The 21,231-nt window shown below is 39.4% G+C and overlaps 1 protein-coding gene across 2 annotated transcripts; it reads left to right on the top strand.

Moving 5' to 3' along the window:
* The first annotated feature begins 11 nt into the window (after positions 1 to 11).
* LOC124138048 (NAD-dependent protein deacetylase sirtuin-1-like) lies at positions 12 to 20,137 on the top strand. Of its 2 annotated transcripts, none has more exons than XM_046504567.2 (10): positions 12 to 189; positions 1,701 to 1,786; positions 3,305 to 3,395; positions 3,906 to 4,150; positions 6,651 to 6,803; positions 8,188 to 8,335; positions 9,961 to 10,040; positions 13,597 to 13,783; positions 14,520 to 15,611; positions 17,078 to 20,137. In XM_046504567.2, exons 1-10 carry the CDS (start codon positions 24 to 26, stop codon positions 17,347 to 17,349), a joined length of 2,520 nt encoding a protein of 839 aa, XP_046360523.2. In that variant the 5' UTR covers positions 12 to 23; the 3' UTR covers positions 17,350 to 20,137. The 2 variants fall into 2 exon arrangements, with proteins under 2 accessions (XP_046360523.2, XP_046360515.2); XM_046504559.2 differs by having other exon boundaries at positions 3,903 to 4,150.
* Positions 20,138 to 21,231: the final 1,094 nt, after the last annotated feature.

Here is a 21,231-nt window from a genome sequence, read left to right as displayed (position 1 = left end):
TTCACTTTCGCGTCAAACTCAATATGGCGAACCAGGAAGATTCAGCATGTGAAATCCCTCTGAAACGTCCTAGACTTGACGGGACTGATTGTGATGGTCCACCTAGTCAAGATGGAACCTTGGTAGATACTTGTGAAAATAAAGACACAGCTACACCTGACAAACTTGGAGGGCCGATTGTAGGCACAGGTAAAATGACATCTGAAGCTTATTCTTATGCTGAAGAATTGGTTAGTTCTGTCACAAAAATATCTCAAAAAGAGTATATCATGATTACTGGTGTTACATAATGATCGCTTGGACATCCAACCACTTTCTCTCAGAAGGATACTGTAGATGTGCATGCCCTTTCACTGGTGTGAATGTAGACTTTGAACTGTCACTCTTTTGATTGATAGAGAAACTTCAGATTTTCAAAATAAACTTTCAGTGAACGTTATTGAACAGAATTCAAATTTCACATTTTAGTTCAACTCAAGTACCTAAAGCGAATCTAATTGTTAATATACTTAATGGTACTGTTTTTATAAAATTATTTTACAATCACTCTTCATATTTTAAAGATTGATGTTTTGTATATAATATGCATCACTGCATGCAAGTTTAATTGTTTGAAATGCATATTCTGTTTACAACCGATAACTGATTTCTTTAAAATTAGAATTAATCTACATGCTGATCTGAAGAGAGTCCTCAATAAAACTTGTTAAAGGAGTGACTTCCACTACCTTGTTTGTTAACTTTCCTGTCACTGGAATGATGTCACCTGTTTCGAACACCTGATTGCTGGGTTTAGAGAGTTGTCAAAACTTTTCTTGGAGGTCAGCAATAAACCCAGTTTAACTTTTGATCTCCAACAATCTTTGGTTGGTATTTAATGTAATCCTGACACTTCTTCTTGGGTTATATTCAGTATGAAACAATTGTTTGTTTCAGAAGTTAAAATGCTAATTGTCAGTATTTGACAGTAGGACAGCACAGTAAACCATCATAACCACAGTATACTACAATATGCTTTTCAAATGATATGCATTGCAATATTTTTTCTGTAAATTTATTACAAGTTTGTTATTACTTGTATTGTAACCATGGGGACCTTACATCTACACAGACATTTATTCACAAATGATGTTTCCCATCCAAACTGATTGAAAAAACAAAGTGATTATTAACTCACATCGTTATCTCCCCTGTGTACATGACAACAAAATGGCAACGACGGACCATGCTGGTTTTGACATCCTTGCAATAAAATCTGCATATAGTGTCAATTGCTGCCAAACACTTTATATCCTAATATATCACAATATGTATCACAATATTGCAATACTAAGTTTTTGCCAATACACAACCCTGTTTGGCAGTGTTTAATATTAGGCTAAAAGACAAGGGATCAACATGATCAATGGCCATGACTCTAATGTTAAAATGGTCCTTGAGGTTTGTTCCTATAGTATTTGAATCTAGGGACCCCCTGAATTTTTAACCAATATATTTACAGTTATGACAGCAACCCCTTCAATTTTCATGTTTATGCATAATTTTGAACATTGTCCAGGCATTATTTTCAGGCTGCTATCATCATGGTTATATTGCTGAAATATTTAAAAAAAGAAACAAACATGGTTTGTCAGATCCATACTTGTGCTTGCAGGTTTCTGAGTATGCATATGTTTGAACTGTTTTCTTTTTATTTGTAGCATGTTCATATCCATCAGCCCGAGCACCATCAGAAATGACGGAGACAGACTCCATGAAAGTGAATGATGGTTCCTCATCAGAAGAGGTATATTTCATGTAAAATTCTGAGTGTAGCGTTAGAAATTGGCACTAGTCCTGAAGTTCTTACCAAACTGCCCAATAGTTAAGGTATCAAAAGGACTTTTAGAAATTTGTCCTTTTCAAGGGTTTAACTATATGTTATCATCTTAAGGACGAGTGGACTAAAACTGTTTGTGTCTACCACTGGAGAGTCATGTCTTTACATCATTGTTATTGTTATATATCATTGTTTATGTAGTTCAAGAGGGGGCACGGGTGACCCAGTCTTCTAAGGCGCTGCAATTCGCTGTGCACAGTTGCGTCCCTTGGGCACGCCAGAAACCTATGATTGTGGGTTGAAATCCCGGTGAGCCCTGATTATGTTTCTAGGTTTGTCAGCACCATACCCATGCTCGTGAGTTTCACCTAGGTGGTAAACGTCTAAGACCTGCATCCCTTGGGACTTTCCTCCCACATGAAGCTGACATGCCGTGATATGACTGGAAAACTGTTAAAAGCGGCGTTAATCGCAACTCACTCACTGTAGTTCAAGAAAAAGCAGATTGCATTCATTGATTAGGCCACAGAACAAATAATGCTTGTTTCGGGACAATCTTATGTCAACTTAAATAATATGTTGAAATTACATGGTTAATTAATTTTGTTGAGTTAAATGGTTAATTGATATTGAGTTAATCATGTTCATGTTTCCCTGTATCCATTTGTCATGTCCATTCTAAACATGCTAAAGCGCATCTAATCATTCTAATATCTATCACATGTCTATAGCATTGTAATTGTATATACATGTATAGAAAGTATCTTTGCATTGCAATAATTTGTGCCTTTGTCATGATTGTGTGATAAAATACACAGCTATGTAAAACATGCACCAGTGCAACCTATTATTGATAAATGCAACCAATAATTATATCTACATGCGCCTAGTGCATGTATAAAAAGTCTTGCCTTACTGTAATACTTGTCTGATCTTTGAACCTACTCAATACGTCGAAGCTTTATTTACCATACAACATCATGTCATCACTAAGTCCTGTGTTTTGTGTTATTCCTTACACATGGCACAGTCATCAGAGACCTGAGATTTTATTTATTTAGCCTTGTTTAAGCTCCAGTTTCATCTTTGATAAATTTATGGGACAAGGATGCAACTGGGTTTAGTCAGGTGCAACAAAGTTTTAATGTAAACATGTCCCTGGTGCAAGTTAAATCAAGTTCCTTAAATCGAGCCCTGAAATATGTTGACAAACAATTATACATTTTTGTAAGGAAGGGTATTTTTGTATTTTGTTGTGTAACTTCTTTGGTATACATGGTATAAGGTATACATAAAATACTATTCTCTGATGTATATTCTCTGAAGGTTTCTTAAGCATTTCAACTTGTAGTACGACTATGCTCAAGTCTTGAACAATGACAACCAATAAAACACAAAGAACATGTTACTACATGTGTTTACTTTGTCTGCTTTAATTAATGAGAGTTTGTACTGTGTATTTTAAAAGATAGATTCTTTTTCCAGGTGGATATAACGACAGGTGAAAATTCTGACAATTCTGACAACTTGAGTGACTTGTCAGGGATGAGTGAAGATGCCTGGAAACCCATTGCAGGTAGAAATATTCTCAAACAACTGTTTGACAGAGCTATGATTAATTTGAAGACTTAGATAGAAGAAAGATGATAGGCAGTAAGAGTATGTGTACATCTTAGAGTCTAAATAGAATCATATTTTTACGTGATATTTGAGCATGATGAAGTGCTTATGTCATTGTTGAAATATTTCAAATTGCATCATGAATTCAAAATCATAAATTTCGGTGTTTACAATTTAATTTACTTACAATTCTTTAGTCATAGATTGGAATTGAAAATGATTGTTGAGATGGGGATGCTGTTCAAATGGGTTTTATCTTGCTGTGGAGAGTTACATCCCTTTGCCATACCAGGATGCGCTGGTTGTTGGTTGACACCTTAGATTTGTCAGTTATCATCCTTGGTCTGTCAGCACCATCCTTTTTTCCCCACCAAACTATGTGTCATTAGCACCAAGCCAGATTATATTGAGCTGATAAGCTTCCCTTTGAAGTTAAACTGATCACTCTGTTCTGTGTTTTAAGCAGGTCCGCTTTCCTGGGTACAGCGGCAGATGTCTGAAGGCCAGAATCCCAGGGACATCCTTAGGGAGTTGGTGACGGCTGATGCAGTTATCTCCCCTGATTTGGATGACTTCACCTTGTGGCAGATTATCATAAATCTGATGTCAGAGCCGCCTAAACGCAAGAAACTACACAACATCAATACTCTAGACGATGTGCTGGAGCTGATGAGAACATGCAAGAAGATAATGGTTCTCACTGGCGCAGGAGTAAGTTTGGACAATTAATAGTGTTTTCGATAACCACTGCTCGCATGCAGATACAATAATACAGAGTTTAGTCACACACAATATATTATATCCTATACAGATAATAGGTAAGAATGGATGCAAATAGTACTCAACGCGAGTCCCATTGGATGCAAAAGAGTGGATGTTAAAGCATGAACGTAATGTTCATCTGATATTTCTGTTCGATAATATATAGTAGTCAAAGTTGACAGAGTCCATGTCCGATTTCCTTCACTCAGTCCCCATTTCTGGTGTTCCCCCACCATGATATTGCTGGAATGTTGCAAATAGCTACGTAAAACCTTGCACATTCATTCTTAACATTAGTCATTAAGTCTTGATTCAAACAAGGAAATCTCTAACTATAACATGTTGACAAGCATGCAGAATCACACATACTTTGTATTGTTGGTATGGCAGACAGCCCGGGACCACAAATATATGTTTGTGTTATGGGTTTTCGGGCTCCTTAGAAGTATTTCTGATTACAAGTCTAATAACAATTCCAATACACTAGAATTAAGTCTTATTTTTGAGAACATTTATTTCTTTTAACACTTGGATGGTCAAATGACCATGTCTTGTTAATTTTATAGCAGCAATACCTTGCCGTGCAAGAAGAGTTGATCAGGTGCCATCTTGTTACCGTCTCATGATTTCGAGCCACTCCATTATAGTCAAGTCATAAATAGATGCACAACATGGTCACTCACATGACATTACAGGCAGGAAGTTTACGAACAGCAGCCGGTACATCGTCGGTGCATACAAGTGTTCTGATGAAAAATGATTAAAATGTGCATAAGTGAAAATGTAAGTTTTGAGGTATGTTTTCATTTTATTTAAATATCTTTCCTTGTGTATAGCTTCAATTGCAACATAACTTCAGTGGCAAGTAGCGGACACTTTGATGTCTTCAGTGGACACTTTGATGTCTTCAGTGGACTTTGAAGTGTCTACTTGATTATTTCATTGTGATGTGGTCCAGTGTTCTGCTAAGAAACTGAATAAGTTGGGACAGGGACCCCTTAAACACAAGAACATGGGGTCATTTTAAAAAAGTATGGGGCCACCCTCTGAGAGATCATAAAAAATCCTTAAAATCTGATATGCAGGTTTTATATTGATGCAGAATCCCTGTCTCTGGAAGGTAACACGAGCGATATATGGCATGTTTCCCATGGCCTTCTTTCTCAGATGTAATGACAGTATTGCTGCAACAATGTCCAATGTCATATATTTAGTCTCAACAGCTTGTTTGTGATCATCGTTAGAATGTCTCTTCAAGGAACTCGTTCCAAAATGATAATTTAGCTTTGTCATTGAATTAGATTTTACATGATTTATGCAAGGCTGACATGTCACAGTATTTCTTTCTGAGTTATGCTGAAACCATTTGTAGTCGCGAAGCCAGGTTCATTGAGAATTTCTACATTTCTCAGTCTATCACTGTCAGGTACGTGCTGCATGCCAAACTTTGTGTGTTTTGCTCACATTACCTGTGGTTGGTGATTCTGCGGTACTGCGGTCATTCAAAGCAGAAACATCTTTGGTAGTATCCAAGGATGGTTTGGGATGTGTAGACGACGAAAATAAATTTAAAATTGATCTATCTCAGAACATTTTTCCGACTGTATGCTTTCAAATTTTGCTGTTTGGCCATGTTTTATTAGTTACGGTAAAGAACCAATGAAAATCGTCCATATGACTACTATATGTGCACAAATGTGTTCGCTTGATTCTGATTGGACTGTTCGAGACTTTCAGCCAATTTTAGGTGCATGTAGCCAAATGAGACATGAAAAAGAGGAAGCTGTGCAAGTGATGTAAAATAGTTTAAGACAGTCAGTGGCCCCCATAATTATATAAAATGAACCTAGCGACATGAACGCGCCTGTTGTCCCACTGAGCATAAATACCATGCACCAATGAAAAAATTATTGCGGGAATCTTGCGAGGCTGCAGCCTTGCCAGAACACAGGTTGTTAGGGGCATATTGTTTAGGGGCTTGAAAATAGTTGAGGCTCGAAAACGTGTTACATGGGGATATATTACCAAGAATCCTCAGGACTTGCAAGAAGATAGCTCAAGGTAAATCTCTGACTATTGCAAACAATAACTTTTTGGTGAAATGCAGTAATGCTAATGGTCGATGTTAGACTAGAGTAGATTGTTAAACTAGAGTAGATTGTTAAACTTGAAGGTTGACTGGTAGTACCAGGTCTTTGACTCTCAAAATGAATCCCCTGGTATAGACACTCAACTGGCACTTTCAGCTGAACATTCTAAATGCGCTCAAATCCAATGGGGATTCAAACCGAATCCATTACAAGAGAAGAGTTTGACCACCAGCTAGGCTACCCTACTTGCAACACATACACACACCCCTATCCAGTATAGCATGTCTCCATTTAATATGCTCTCTTGTTACCTTAAGAACAGCTTCCTCCAGTATGTTGATGAAGAAGGATTGTTCTAGGTTTCCGTCTCCTGCGGTATTCCTGATTTCCGATCTCGGAATGGTATCTATGCCCGGTTGGCAGTCGACTTCCCTGACCTTCCCGATCCACAAGCCATGTTTGATATCAGATACTTCCAAAACGACCCACGGCCATTCTTCAAATTTGCAAAAGTGAGTAATTGTCTATTTGATTGCATGAAGATTTATCAGTTTAAAGCGATGGAGACCCTCATTCTCTTCTTTGCATTGATTTCAAGATTTTGAAGCCATGTCAATCTACCCTCAATCTACCCTGTTATTTGTACTATTTTCTAATTATCCAGAGGGATTTGGGGTTATCTTGTTTGCTCATTATGCAAAGACCCAGGATCAGAACTTGACATTGATCCAATGTCAGAAACTCTCTGACTACTCTGTCCTGTACTCCAGTACCCACACAATCGACATTTCTCTTTTTTTTATTGGCATCACTGAAGTCAATATGAACTGTTTCTCTTTCATGTCTGCAGTGTTGTTGAAGTAAAGATGTGAGTTATCTCCCCTGTTACTTACGTCCTTCTATACCTGACACATGTTCAGGGATTTGACCTATTTACAGACCTGTGGACCCGTGAAGATTCCGGGGTAGAAGAGGTCTTCAGCAACCGATACTTGCCGTAAAAGGTGACTATGCTTGTCGTAAAAGGCGACTAATGGGATCGGGTGGTCAGGCTCACTGACTTGGTTGATGCATGTCATCAATCCCAATTGCGTAGATCGATGCTCATGATATTAATCACTGGATTGTCTGGTCCAGACTCGATTATTTACAGACCGCTGTCATATAGCTGGAATATTGCTGAGTGCGGCGTTAAACTGTTTAAAACAACAAACCAACCAACCAACAGACCTGTCCTAGCTGGAATATTGCTCAATATAAGATAGCTGTGCGATAAATCCCAAAGAATAATGGAGAACGAAGCGTGGTTTATTTCACGATTAAACACGATTGTATTGTGACATTTCTGGAGATTCGAACATTCACTCGCAAACTGATGACGTTGTAAATTGAACGACGTTATTTTTGAGAGGGAAGTGTCTTGTGAGTTGTTCCCCATAGATGAAACTGGACAGCGCAGATGAACGTAATGGCCGAATGTTTGCACCAAAAAAAAGAGATATGACAATCGGTATTGGGAGAAAAGGTACAGATAATCGATGTGAAAATTGTGAGAATATGCGGGAAAGACCAAATTTACCCCCTCACCCCCATCCCCGTTTTTAAATTGGACTTGTCCGAAATTGCCGCGGTCAGCAAGGGTCAGATTCTATTCAGGGAATCATCATAATTTAAATACGGGTATATTTTCAAAGCATGTACTTTTTGCTAACATCCTTAAAGAGGCTGTACGTAATGTTGAATAAACAACTCCCACTCATCGTTTATTTCTTAAATCAATTGCTAATATCAAAACAGCATGAAACCATCCTGGATAGCTCTCACCATGTCACACTGCTAATTATCGAATTGATCAATTGTTATTGTTAAACGCTGGTATGCCATTTGTATTTGCAGGAAATCTACCCAGGTCAGTTTGAGCCATCTCGATGTCACAAGTTTATTCAGTTGATTGAGCAACATGGCAAGTTGCTGAGAAACTACACACAGAACATTGATACCCTGGAGCAAGTAGCAGGCATCAGGAATGTCATACAGTGCCATGGTAAGCAACCACACGAACATCTTACATATATTACTTTTCTTGTGTAGAACTGAGTCCTGTAGATGTGCCATGTGCCATGTGCCTGTGGTCATAGGTCCAAATCCAGATGCATCCTGATTAAGATCAGACATACTGTTCAATATGGCCTGAAACACAAGCTCACTATAACCATGATTACTATTTGTCATATGTTACTTTCAACATGTTCTAGAAGCGCCAGAATAGGTCTTTGGTAACCCAGATTTACTAGCAGCCGCATAACATGGTGATTGGGTGGTGTCACTGTAAAATAGGTTCCCACTACCGTTCACACGTAGACCGCCTCTGTGGACACACACACGCACCTCCCTATATAAGTACAATATTGAATGCAACATGAAACCCTGTGTCACTTCACCTGAACAACACCCAGTGAAGATGCTCATGATATCAATCACTGGATTGTCTGGTCTGAACTTGATTATTTACCCACCTCCATCAGATAGCGGGAATATTGCCGAGTGAGACATTAAACAACAAACAAATAAACAAATCGCCAGACCTGCTGACCACCATTCATATGTATACTGTGGTGATTGGGGGTAAAAGTAACCTAACCTATACTACCTGGAATATGTTTGAAAGAAAATGTCTGCCACTGACCTTTGACTCAACTGATTGTTAATAGCTTGTTATTTTATTTCAACTACACCATCTACACACATGTTGCTACCATTGATATAAACATGATGCCTGAAGAAAAACTGGTTGTAACCATTGCTGCACTGAATTGTAACTATCAGCCCTGAGTACATGGTGTAGCAGAACCTATAACATAGCTTTCATTGGCCTGAAATAACACTTTGTATTCTAACCCATGAAGGTCTTCAGCAACCCAGGTTTGCTGTAAAAGGCAACTATGCTTCTCGTAGGAGGCGACTTACAAATCGGGTGGTCAGGCTTGGTTGATGCATGTCAACGATGACAATTGCCTGAATCGATGTTCATGATGTCAATCACTGGTTTGTCTGGTCCAGACTTGATTATTAACAGACCGCTGTCATATACCTGGAATATTGCTGAGTGTGGTTGAAACAACAAACAGACAAACAAAACTTTGTATTCTGTTGACTAAAGGAAAGCCTCCATCTACCTGTAGAGTGGAAGGTTGTGGGTTCGATCCCTGGCCATGTCATACCAAAAGACGTTAAAAGATAGCGCTCATCATTGAGGGGCTTAAACATGGAGTGTCTGAGTGGGGTACTGATGTTAAACTGTAGCATGGTATCTCAGTGGGCTAGCACTATGATGTTGGCATTAGTCTGGACTATTACAAGCAGGCGCACACACACACTCACACACGTGCATGCACATCACGATATAAGTGTAATAATCTTGAATGCAATTTTAGACACCATTTCACCTCACTTCTCACCTGTTGACGAAAGTCACCATGGTGATGACTGGATATGATATGGTCAGGTAACCTTGTGGTTATAGTGTTCACTATAGAGTCCCAACATGGGTACAATGTGTGAAGCCAATTTGTGGTGTCCCCTGCCATGACATTGCTGGAATATTGCTAAAAGTGGTGTAAAACCATACCGACTCACTCCTTCACCCACTCACTGACTATATATTTGTAGGTTCTTTTGCTGGTGCTACGTGTATGGTGTGCCGACACAAAGTTACTGCCGAGGATGTTAAAGAAGACATCTTTAATCAGGTAAACATTGAACCAGTGCTTGAACTTAAGTTGAATGGTCTTTTGTCATGAGCCCAGTAGTAACAGTTTCAGATTTGGGGGTCTCCAGAAGAAGATACTGTGGCACCAAATCTCAAGGAGCTCCTATATTTCAAACACTATTGACTTGATTGTTGTTTTACAGTAAAAAGATTTCTCCCAACTTTGGAGGCATGCTGTTCCTTGTGTCCTTAACTCCTGTCGGAAACGCTAGAAAACTGCTTTTTGCCTGTTAAAAAAAGATATAATATACTATTGTTTTTGAAATATCGAGTGACTACCGATCGCCCTACCTTTGGTTTGAAGTATTTCAGTCACAAGGAGTCCTATCAACAAAGACAAATTCAAATAAAAACAGGAATTTCACATATTCCAGTCCAGTAATGACAGTCTGAAATGGACTGTAGAAATATGCGCACATGACTCCGTTATAATGATAATAATGTAGTCTTCATAAAACATCTTATCCACTCACCAAAATTATTTTGAGAAAGTTCTAGATGTACAACTTCTAAAATGACAAAATGTTGCTGCGTTTTATTTTGTTAACATTGCTCCCATGATGCATGTTACATTACACTTGCATAGCCATAACCATGGTACACGATATGGAGGCTGTACTGGGAAATGCATACAAGTTCTCTACTCTTTAGAGAGATAGAGGGAAACCATTTATTAATTTGATACAGGTTGATTAGGCGTATGGTGTACAAGCTTTATGAGTAGAAGGTAACCCTGACCGGTAGTAGAATTTGGGAGGAATTAAAGATACAATTAATGTTTCCCGGACTGCACTAACAATTGCTCTCCAAGAGATGGGATTTTGATACACTGCGCGTGACGATGACCGAGCGCTTTTCAGGGGAAAATATTCCATCCTGTCTGTGAGGTCAAATTATCTCCGAACCATTCATTACTATCACAGTCAGGGCGTCCAGATAATTTACCTTGATGAATCATTCCACTGACTACATGTGGCTATCAGCAGATGGACAAAAAGCATCAGGTAAAGGTAATCATGTCATTGTTTTGCATGCTGCAACCCATGATATGGGGCTTATTGGTGGATGTGTGCTAGTTTTCGAGGCGAAAAAGAAAACTGGTGATTTTCATAAGGAAATTATAGGAGGTGATGTGTTCATAGACTGGTTGGAACCTCAGCTATTGCCCTTTTTAAACAACCCCAGTGTTGTTGTCATGGATAACGCCAGTTAATATAATGTCCAGGAATCAGATACTGTCGCCCAAACCATGATTAGTCCGAAAGGCAATACAGGAATATATGACATTGTCGATTTCAGACCATATGAAACGAAAGTTCAACTCATGGAGAAAATTTTGCTGAATAACAATCCAGGAAAGTACAAGACATATGTGCTAGCAGCACAACACGGTTGCGTTGTCTTGCTTACGGCAGTCAGATATTGTGAGCTCAACCCTGTTGTGCCCATCTTGGCTAAGTGTAACGGGTTCGTTGCAAGATATAACACAACATTCAAAAGTACAGATTCATATACGTCATCAGTGGAGATAAATGCTACCTCAAGAAACCATCTGTAGAACAACAAATAATTTCTAGATTCCAAAACCGCAACCTTCCAATACTCATCCCATTTCATAGCTCTTAACTAGTCCATCATGTTTCCAAGCAAATAGGATGCAGTAGATATCCTAAATTGCTACCCCATCAACACATGTCAATTAAGTACAATAACAGCAATATATTGAGACCAGACCCAACTCGGTGACATTTGCACCTGGGAGAATGCACGGGACGGTGTGAGGTAATTACCTCAGGTAAAAGGCCATTCCATACATGTATGACAACACACAATATTTTTATCATCATTATCCCCCGCCGCGCGAAAGCGCGAAGCGGGGGATATAGTATTCACGACCGTCCGTACGTCCGTCCGTACGTCCCACCTGTTTGTTGCCGCTGTATCTCAAGAACTAAACACTGGATTGTCTTCATATTTGGAACTATGGTGTATATACAGACTCCGCAGACACCAGTCGGTTTTGGTGACCTTGACCCCATTTTTAAGGTCACAGCAGGCATATCTGCTTTTGGAGTTGGAAAACGGTGTTGCCGCGATATCTCAAGAACTAAACACTGGATTGTCTTCATATTTGGAACTATGGTGTATATACAGACTCCACAGACACCAGTCGGTTTTGGTGACCTTGATCCCATTTTCAAGGTCACAGCAGACAAATCTGCTTTTAGAGTTGGAAAACGGTGTTGCCGCGATATCTCAAGAACTAAACACTGGATTGTCTTCATATTTGGAACTATGGTGTATATACAGACTCCGCAGACACCAGTCGGTTTTGGTGACCTTGATCCCATTTTCAAGGTCACAGCAGACAAATCTGCTTTTAGAGTTGGAAAACGGTGTTGCCGCGATATCTCAAGAACTAAACACTGGATTGTCTTCATATTTGGAACTATGGTGTATATACAGACACAGCAGACACCAGTCGGTTTTGGTGACCTTGACCCCATTGTCAAGGTCACAGCAGGCAAATCTGCTTTTGGAGTTAGAAAACGGTGTTGCCGCGATATCTCAAGAACTAATCGCTGGATTGTCTTCATATTTGGAACTATAGTGTATATACAGACACCGCATACACCTGTCAGATTTGGTGACCTTGACCCCATTTTCAAGGTCACAGCAGGCAAATCTGTTTTTGGAGTTGGAAAACGGTGTTGCCACAATATCTCAAGAACTAATCGCTGGATTGTCTTCATATTTGGTACTATGGTGTACAGGCGGGGGATATTTCGTCACTCTGTGACAAATACTTGTTTTACCTGTAAAAGTACATTTTAAGGGTAATCACAATATCAGTTAGGATAGGCTAGATTAGGTCAATTCACGTTATTTTGATATATGCTTTTGTTATAGTCCTATGACTCGTATTTATTTCATGAAGCCAGAAGAGCAGTTTTCTAGTATTTCCGACAGTACTTTAGGACCCACATTTTGCTATGGAGAGTTATGGCCCTTAGGCATGCCATGATTCTGTGATTCAGTTTCAATCCCAGATTCACCCTGATTCATCTTCCCGAGGCAAGGGAGTTACCTGTCGATTGCCGAATGTGTAAAGCATGTGTACTGCCAACTTGGCGTCAACAGATATTTTCCTAATCCTTTCATGTTTCTAATCAAGGTGCTCACATGATTTGATGCACATCGTGAAGTAACCCCTGTCTTGACTGGGCGCCGTCATTTTGTTAGAAGCAAATGCAAGTGATATGAGAGGCGGAATCAGATTGGTCAATAGGAGGGACATAGAAGGGTCATAACCTATTCACAAATCCCAATCTTGTTAAATTCTGTTTGGTCTTATAACATGAGAAACACCAAACTCAATTGAAAATGATCCTATGAGTCAATTTTAGGCTTTTAGATATTCAAATGTTTTGGCACAGATTGTACCTACATCCATTTCTCAAACACGTGCCAGATAACAGTTACATAAATTTAGTTCTCAGAGAATGAAAACCAAGTTTGTGTGATCTTCTCCACAGATAATCCCCCGCTGTCCAGTGTGTCCAATGGACTCTTCTATGTCCATATTGAAACCAGACATTGTATTTTTTGGTGAGAGTCTCCCTGATGAGTTTCATCGTCAGATGGCGGAAGACAAAGACGAGTGTGATCTTCTCATTGTCATTGGCTCCTCCCTCAAAGTCAGGCCTGTTGCCCTCATTCCAAGTAAGTCTCTTCATTAAAGCCCCCGTGTTTGATTCTCAGGTAACCTGAGTAAAAGTCAAGTGACTTTATGATGTTGAACATTGCCCATTTTTGCCATCTCCTCTGTAACTAAACACTCTACAAAGTGGAAACTTATGAATGATCCCAGCTATGGTGTCTCTTAAAATGCTTTAGACTTCTGATCTGATTATCAGCCGCCGTCAGATCTTTATCTTCTTTCTTTACATGATTAAATACCATATTCGAAGTGATAAGCGCCCAGGGCGCTCTCAAAATTAGAAATAGGGGCTCTTATTAGAATATAATTTTTGTGAGAGAAAAAACAGAGTTGAAAGATTGTAAATTTCGTGGTTTATGCTGACAGCCTGAAATGATACAAAAGAAAAGTCTTATACACAACTGATATATTTTCCAGAATTTAATTGCCCATAGTTAAGGGTGCATATAACACACAAGTGCGTATTATACACGAATAAATAAGTCTTGTGTACATTGATCAGTCGGGTGGGATTATTGGGATTGTTCACTAGCCAATATATGTAAAATAGTGGGCGCTTATTAGAGCGGGGCGCTTATTATGTCGAATACGGTACACCATATTCATAGTCCATTGTTAATGTACAAGGATGACTTGATATATATATATTTCCCTTCTTACATTGTTTTATTAATTTTGATGAAAATCGAATAAACAATTATTATGGCCTTAACTCCACTGCATATTAATCCTTTTCAGATTCCCTCCCATCCAGTGTACCTCAAGTCCTCATCAACCGGGAACCATTGTCTCACATGAACTTTGATGTAGAGTTGCTTGGAGACTGTGACTGTATTATCAGTGAACTCTGCAAGCGGCTGGGGCCAGGCTGGTCCAACCTTGCAGACAAGACGCCACCCCTCATACAGATCCGGCGAACAGAGCTGGCCACGCCCCCCTCTCTCAGTGCTGTCATGTCAGGGGTGGATCTCACTCAGGACACATGTGAGAAGGACACTGATAGTGCCGTGACATCTGAAAACACAATCCTACAACAATCAAGTCCATGTTTGTCAAACAATGCTGGTGTTGATAGTGTTACGACATGTGTTGACACTGATGTTAAAACATCAGTTGTTGCGGATGTTAATTCCGCCGTTGTTGCAGACATTGATAAGGTTGCAACTGAAGTTAAGGCATTGATTGCTGCTGATGGTAAAACGTCGTCTGTTTCAGAGGTTAGTACATTGAATGCTACTGATGTTAAAACGTCGGTTGTTGTGGATGTTAAAACGTCTGTTGTTGCAGACATTGATAAGGTTGCAACTGAAGTTAAGGCATTGATTGCTGCTGATGGTAAAACGTCGTCTATTTCAGAGGTTAGTACATTGAATGCTACTGATGTTAAAACATTGGTTCTTGCGGATGTTAATACTTCTGATATTCTGGATGTTGATACATCGGTTGTTACCGATGTTAAACCACCAGTAGCTGCTTATGCTCAGACATCTGTTGCTGAATCTGACTCTAACAGTTTTGCAAGAGATTCCTTGGAAGTGTCTCATAAAAGTAACACTATTGAAATTTGTAAGGACGTTAGTGGGAAGGCTGAATCAGAGGTTACCGTGACTAGAAATGAGAGTGAATTAACGGAACAAACACAAACACAAACCGAATCTGGTGGGAGAGTTATCTCCCCTAGCAAGGCTCACATAGATATTGTGACAGGGGAGGAAGCAACAGTGACCGAGGAGGACAAAGAGCTGTATGGAGCTTTGGACACATCTTTGCAGGAGATGCAGAAAATGTGGCACATCCATGAGAGAGAAAGTGTTGCCAAGAGGCTGCAAGGTAATTAGAGGTCTCCATCAAATAAATATGTGCTTAAACCTTATGTCGAGTGAACTAACAGTCATGTCAATAAGAATAACATATTTATGTTTGTTTGTTGTTTAACACCGCACTCAGCAATATTCCAGCTTTATGACGGCGGTCTGTAAATAATTGAGTCTGGACCAGACAATCCAGAGATTGACATTATGAACATTGATCAACGTAATTGAGATATGATGACATGTATCAACCAAATCAGCGAGCCTGACCACCCAATCCTGTTATCGCCTTTTATGACCAGCTTAGTCACCCTGGATCTTCACGGGTCAGCATGATGAGTACTGAATAAACTTGACTAAAATGACCACAGTGGGGATTCCTAGTTAAAATAGTTTCCCAGCAACCTATGCTTACTGTAAGAGGTGACTTAATGGATTGGCAGATTGCAGGTCCCTGTAGCCTGATGGCGTGGATCGATGCTCATAATATCAGTCGCTGGATTTGCAATCATGTAGCTGGCATTTTGCTGAATATGGTGTTAAACATTAAACAGAAAAACTAGCAATGTTGGACATGCTGAATGTATGACAAGGCAAGACCAGTTTTTGTTATGTGTGTGGCCTTGAATTTCTTGCCTTGTCTTGGTGTATGCATGGTATAAGTGTTCTTATATATGATAACTGACCATATTCAAACAGTTTCTTTTGCAACTGTGTTTGACTTAAGTGATTTTGGGACAGATCAGATCCACAAAAATGCCATGAAAGGCGATGTGGATTAGGTTGCAATATTCACAACCATGACTACTGAGTACAGATAATGATAATCAGCAGTAATGTGGCTAGTGTGTCGGATGGCTGTTATTGGGGCTTACACTGTTAACACCTTGTTTGCCTGGCTCTGATACAGCTGATACACTGCTGATTTCAATATCCAGTTGCTTCTTTCTCCATTCCTGTTTATTGTTAATGCCACAGCTATGTGACGGCAGTTTGTATATAATAGAGTCTGGATCAGACAATTGATGTAATGAGCATCGATCTACACAATTGAGATACAATGACATGCATCAGCCTGACAACCATTATGACAAGCATGGGTTGCTGAAGACCACTTCTAACCTGGATTTTAACACCTGTGTGTGATCTGGCATATTTTTGTGTGATCGTACAAAAACATTGTGCACATGCTATCAACCACAGGTTCACCTGGACCTGGCTTTCCATGGTTTTAGGGCAGTCAATTTTTGTTTTTCTCTCATTTACTCATCGACTGGTTCACAGTCCAGGGCACTGTTCCACAAGCGATTTTTTTTTTTTGGTTTTTTTTTTTTGATTTCTTTTTTTTTGGTTTTTAAAAAAAAAAAATATATTTTTTTTTATTTATATGATCGTAACTCCCATACTTTAACATAGACTTACAATAGTCATAGTGCTGAGATCACTTTGTGGAACGGGGCCCTGATATAGCTCTTGTATTTCCAGATGACCAGTTCCTGTTCCTGCCGCCCTGTCGGTATGTGTTCCACGGGGCTGAGGTCATGTCTATTGAAGAAGAATCGGAGGAGAGCGACCAAGACTCCCTAGTGTCGGAGTCCCGTGACCTGCACACGAGTCAGTGTGGGGAGGACACAGTGGAAGGGGAGAATGGCAAGCCCCATCCACACACCACCTCGGGGAACACCGAGACCACAACAGACATTAAACTGTTTGAGACAACCGGCATCACGGATGTTGGGAAAGAGGCTTGTACATAAGTGGCGGTCATGCTGACTTTCTTTGCTCTCACTCTAAACCACATACATCAAGATTTCATATACGATGTACTTGTTTTCCGCTTGTCATAGGACGTTTGAGTCATCATTCAGAACCAAAGATCACACAAAACTGCCAAAACATTTTTTATTTACAGACATTCTCAGTAACTGCAGGTATATATATTTATAAGTATTACTCTTATGATTTTAAGTCAACTGTCGCATAAGGTTTGCACCTTAGATTTGACAAGTTATTCAATTTCGCTTACATATCAGCGAGTAGGTGATTATTCTGTGCTGCCTTGAGCAGGTTGAACAGAGAATACAGAGAATACAGAGTAAACAAGAAACACCTACACACTAAAGAGATATCAATGATTTAAGATAGAAGTAGTGCTGAAGTCAGACTTGTAAAGTCATTGTATAATTATGTATGTACCAGGCGGATAAGTAACATTGCTTATCCCTGTATATATTTGGTGGAGGCACACTAGGTGATATGGAAACCCTTAGTTAACATCAAAATTCTGTGACATTTCATATATTTATGCAAGGAAAGTGTTGTGGATAAAAGAGTAGCCAGATCCACTTTGTGTCAGTTATCTCCCTTTGCTTGTTGAATTTTGTAAGAAGTTTGACTCCTAATGGCCATGTTGGCAGGGCTGTTCTTGTGCCAGCAGGGTTTGGCTGTGCCAGATCACCTTCCTATCTTATGCCATGTATTTTTCTTATAAAAAGGAAAGGGATTGATTAAGCATCCCTGTCTGTTATGATGCAGATTGTTGAGGAAATCCCTGACCTGAAGTTATATGTGTAGGAGGGAGTATGCTCCATCATTTAATGGTCATTTTTAGCCTTGATCTGGACGAAAAAAGTAATGTGTGAAATTTTAAACAGTGTCTCTGTGTAATTAACAAGTTATACATTAACTGCCTGATCGATATACATCATACGACTTGAATTTGCAGACAAAGTAAACAATGTTTATGACTAGAATTCAGGGGTGGCAATTGACTTGGACAAATTTCCTATTTAAACACCTAACAGATGATGAAAGAGCTCTATTCTTGATGTAACATTCATGTATGATAGTTGGAGCACCTGGTATAATGCCAGCACAACCTACAACATGTAAATTATGTGAGTTATTTTTTTAGGAAGGATAGCAGCAACGAAGAAAAGTGAAACATCACTGCTAATGTCTGCTGCTTTACATTTTATGAGGTTTAGCAGCTAGTGGTGGCCAAAGTTATTCAGAGAATATGTCTCAGTTTCACCCATGCATTAATTACAAAATCTAGAATTAGGCAGAAAATTGGCACCAGACCTCAGGTCCATCTCTAAGACTGAAAGTGGTGATATAATAGAAGGACATGGGTCATGTTTATAGGGCAGCAGCAGCAGCGCCGTAGCCAGCTGTGGGGTGGCAGGGAGGGCAGTTGCCCCCCTAGATTGTTTATAGAAAACTGTTTTATTTGAATCAAGTTGGGGACAAGTGCTACTTGTACAAATATTTGCCCCCCCTGTCAAAAAAAGTTAACAACGGCCTTGAGCAGCTATGAGACTCGGTAGACTTAACACTACTTACACCAGAGTTCCCCTTGGGCATTTCTGATTTTATTACCTGGTTTACAAATCTGCTGAACTACTTATTCAAAAACGTAAAAATTAAGTCAGAGTCTGTACAAACATTGTTGTGAATAACAAGCAAGGAGAACAACGGAAGACGTTGGAATGTTAACTCTGTATCCTGCAAACAAAGAATAACCTTGTCACGATGTGGTGGAAATATTGTTGACGGTATGTTAAATTTTAACTTACTAACAAAGAGTAACCAAGTTCCCCTGCTTGCCTGGGACTCCTGGAGCTGAACCATAATTTACATGGAATTGAAAGGGGAAGCAACTCTTTGACGTGTTATAAATGATCCCGCTCCAAGCAGCACATTGCTTTTCCTGTTTTTGTTAAGTCTCAGCTACCAACAGAGGTTTTTGAGGTGACTGTTAAACAGTTTTTATATATCTAATTCTATTCTTATTTCAACTGTTGACCCTATGGTTATAAAGATTCTGTAAACCTAGTAATTGAGAAGCCGAATTAAGTAGGAACTCAAAAGGTTTTTTGAAGCAGCTGATGAACATGAACCTAGTAGTATGGCTCTATTGCAGAATAGAATATGTTAGCTACCTCATAAGTTATATATTTGTTTTCATGATCATGATGATCATTATTGTAACATATAAGTATATAATAATATAATGTATTGTATGTATTCTTATGGGTTATATGTTTCATATTGAAGCCACATTACCCAACATTTTCACACAGTAAATAAAACACTGAATATGCAACGATGTTTGAATATAAGCTTAACCTACTTAATGGAGTGTAGCAATGTGGATGAAAGTGTATGATATAATCCATTTCAAGATGTAAGATAAAATCTGTGTCATTATACACCCATATCGATTATTTCAGGGATATTTCAACCCAGACATGGAAGTTAGTTGTGTAATCTTTCTCAGAATGATTAAATCTGCCAATATCAACCCTGAAATGAGACAGGTCATTTGTTATAGGGGTGGTGGACCGATTGGATTAATCTTAGGACTGAATCTTATTTTGTTGACACACCACATGCCCTCTTCCCTCCCCTTGGAGTGGTTCGGGTAGCCTAGTAGTTAAAGCGTTCGCTCGTCAAGTCGAAGATGCGAGTTCGATTCCTGACATGGGTACAATGTGTGAAGGCCATTTCTGGTATTCCCCGCCTTGATATTGCTGGAATATTGCTAAATGCAGCCTAAAACCTCAGGGTCCGGGTTAGAATAGGTCTTCAGCAACCCATGCTTGTTGTAAAAGGCGACTATGCTTGTCATATGAGTAGATCAATGCTCATGATGTCAATTACTGGATCGTCTGGTCCAGACTCAATGATTTACAGACCGCCGTCACATAGCTGGAATATTGCTGAGTGCGGCATTAAACAAAGTAAATGCTATTAACATGAAGTCATTCATCATATGCTCATCGTCTTGAATTTCAAAGTGATTATATTGTCTCCATCTTCTCACATGCTTGTGTAAAACTTTATTACCAGCATCTTAAATGGCATTTACACAATGGTCATAACATGCATGCTGTGTTGGTATCTTCTGCGACATATTTTGGACTGGTCCTTAACCCTTCTTGTGAAGGGTAGTGGGGTAGCCTAGTGGTTAAAGCGTTTGCACGTCATGCTCAAGGCCTGTGTTTGATTACCCAAATATTTGAAGAGCATTTCTTTTGTTTCTCACTGTGAAATGGGTGGGAATTTGTTCAAAGCGACATAAGACGATGATACGATAAGAATATATATGGAAACATTGTGTTATCAATCAGTAAGATATCCAGGTGGAATCTCTTGGATGTTATGGTTTTCTTTATATTAAAGAAGTAACTTGGATTCATCATCCACATTTGTACAGCATCTGTTACTTTGTATATTATGTCTTCTCTTATAGTTTGTCGAACTTTGGGTGGCCCAGTGGGCTGCTGCATGTCAGTAGGGAGAGTTTGCCATGCCGGGTTCAACTGGGCCTGGTTCGAATCCTAGTTTTTGTTCCTTTGTTTGTTAGCATTACCGGTATACCCGTGCTGATGGGGGTCACAATCGTGGGGAACATATGGTGGCACTGGTGGTCCGGTCGTCCTCGGCACAATTCCCTGTGCAGAGTTGCGTCCCTTAGGCACGTCAGAAACTTATGATTGTTGGTTTAAATCCCAGATTCGCCCTGATTTTGGTTCAAGGTTTGTCAGGACCATTAATGATCTCGTGGATTTCACGAAGGTGATAAACGTTTCAGACCTGCATCACTTTGGGCTCGCCTCCCACAATAAGTTTAC

Source organism: Haliotis rufescens, unplaced genomic scaffold (genome assembly GCF_023055435.1).
Source record: "Haliotis rufescens isolate VD_foot unplaced genomic scaffold, xgHalRufe1.0.p SCAF_40, whole genome shotgun sequence".
NCBI lineage: Eukaryota > Metazoa > Mollusca > Gastropoda > Lepetellida > Haliotidae > Haliotis > Haliotis rufescens.
Note: the sequence above shows the minus strand (reverse complement) of the source record. Positions and strands in the feature narration are given on the sequence as shown.

Coding starts and splice junctions, on each gene's coding strand:
- LOC124138048 (XM_046504559.2), top strand. CDS start 24: ATGGCGAACCAGGAAGATTCAGCATGTGAAATCCCTCTGAAACGTCCT. Junction 8,336..9,960: donor GAATGTCATACAGTGCCATG/GTAAGCAACCAC, acceptor ATATATTTGTAG/GTTCTTTTGCTGGTGCTACG. Junction 10,041..13,596: donor AAGAAGACATCTTTAATCAG/GTAAACATTGAA, acceptor TCTTCTCCACAG/ATAATCCCCCGCTGTCCAGT.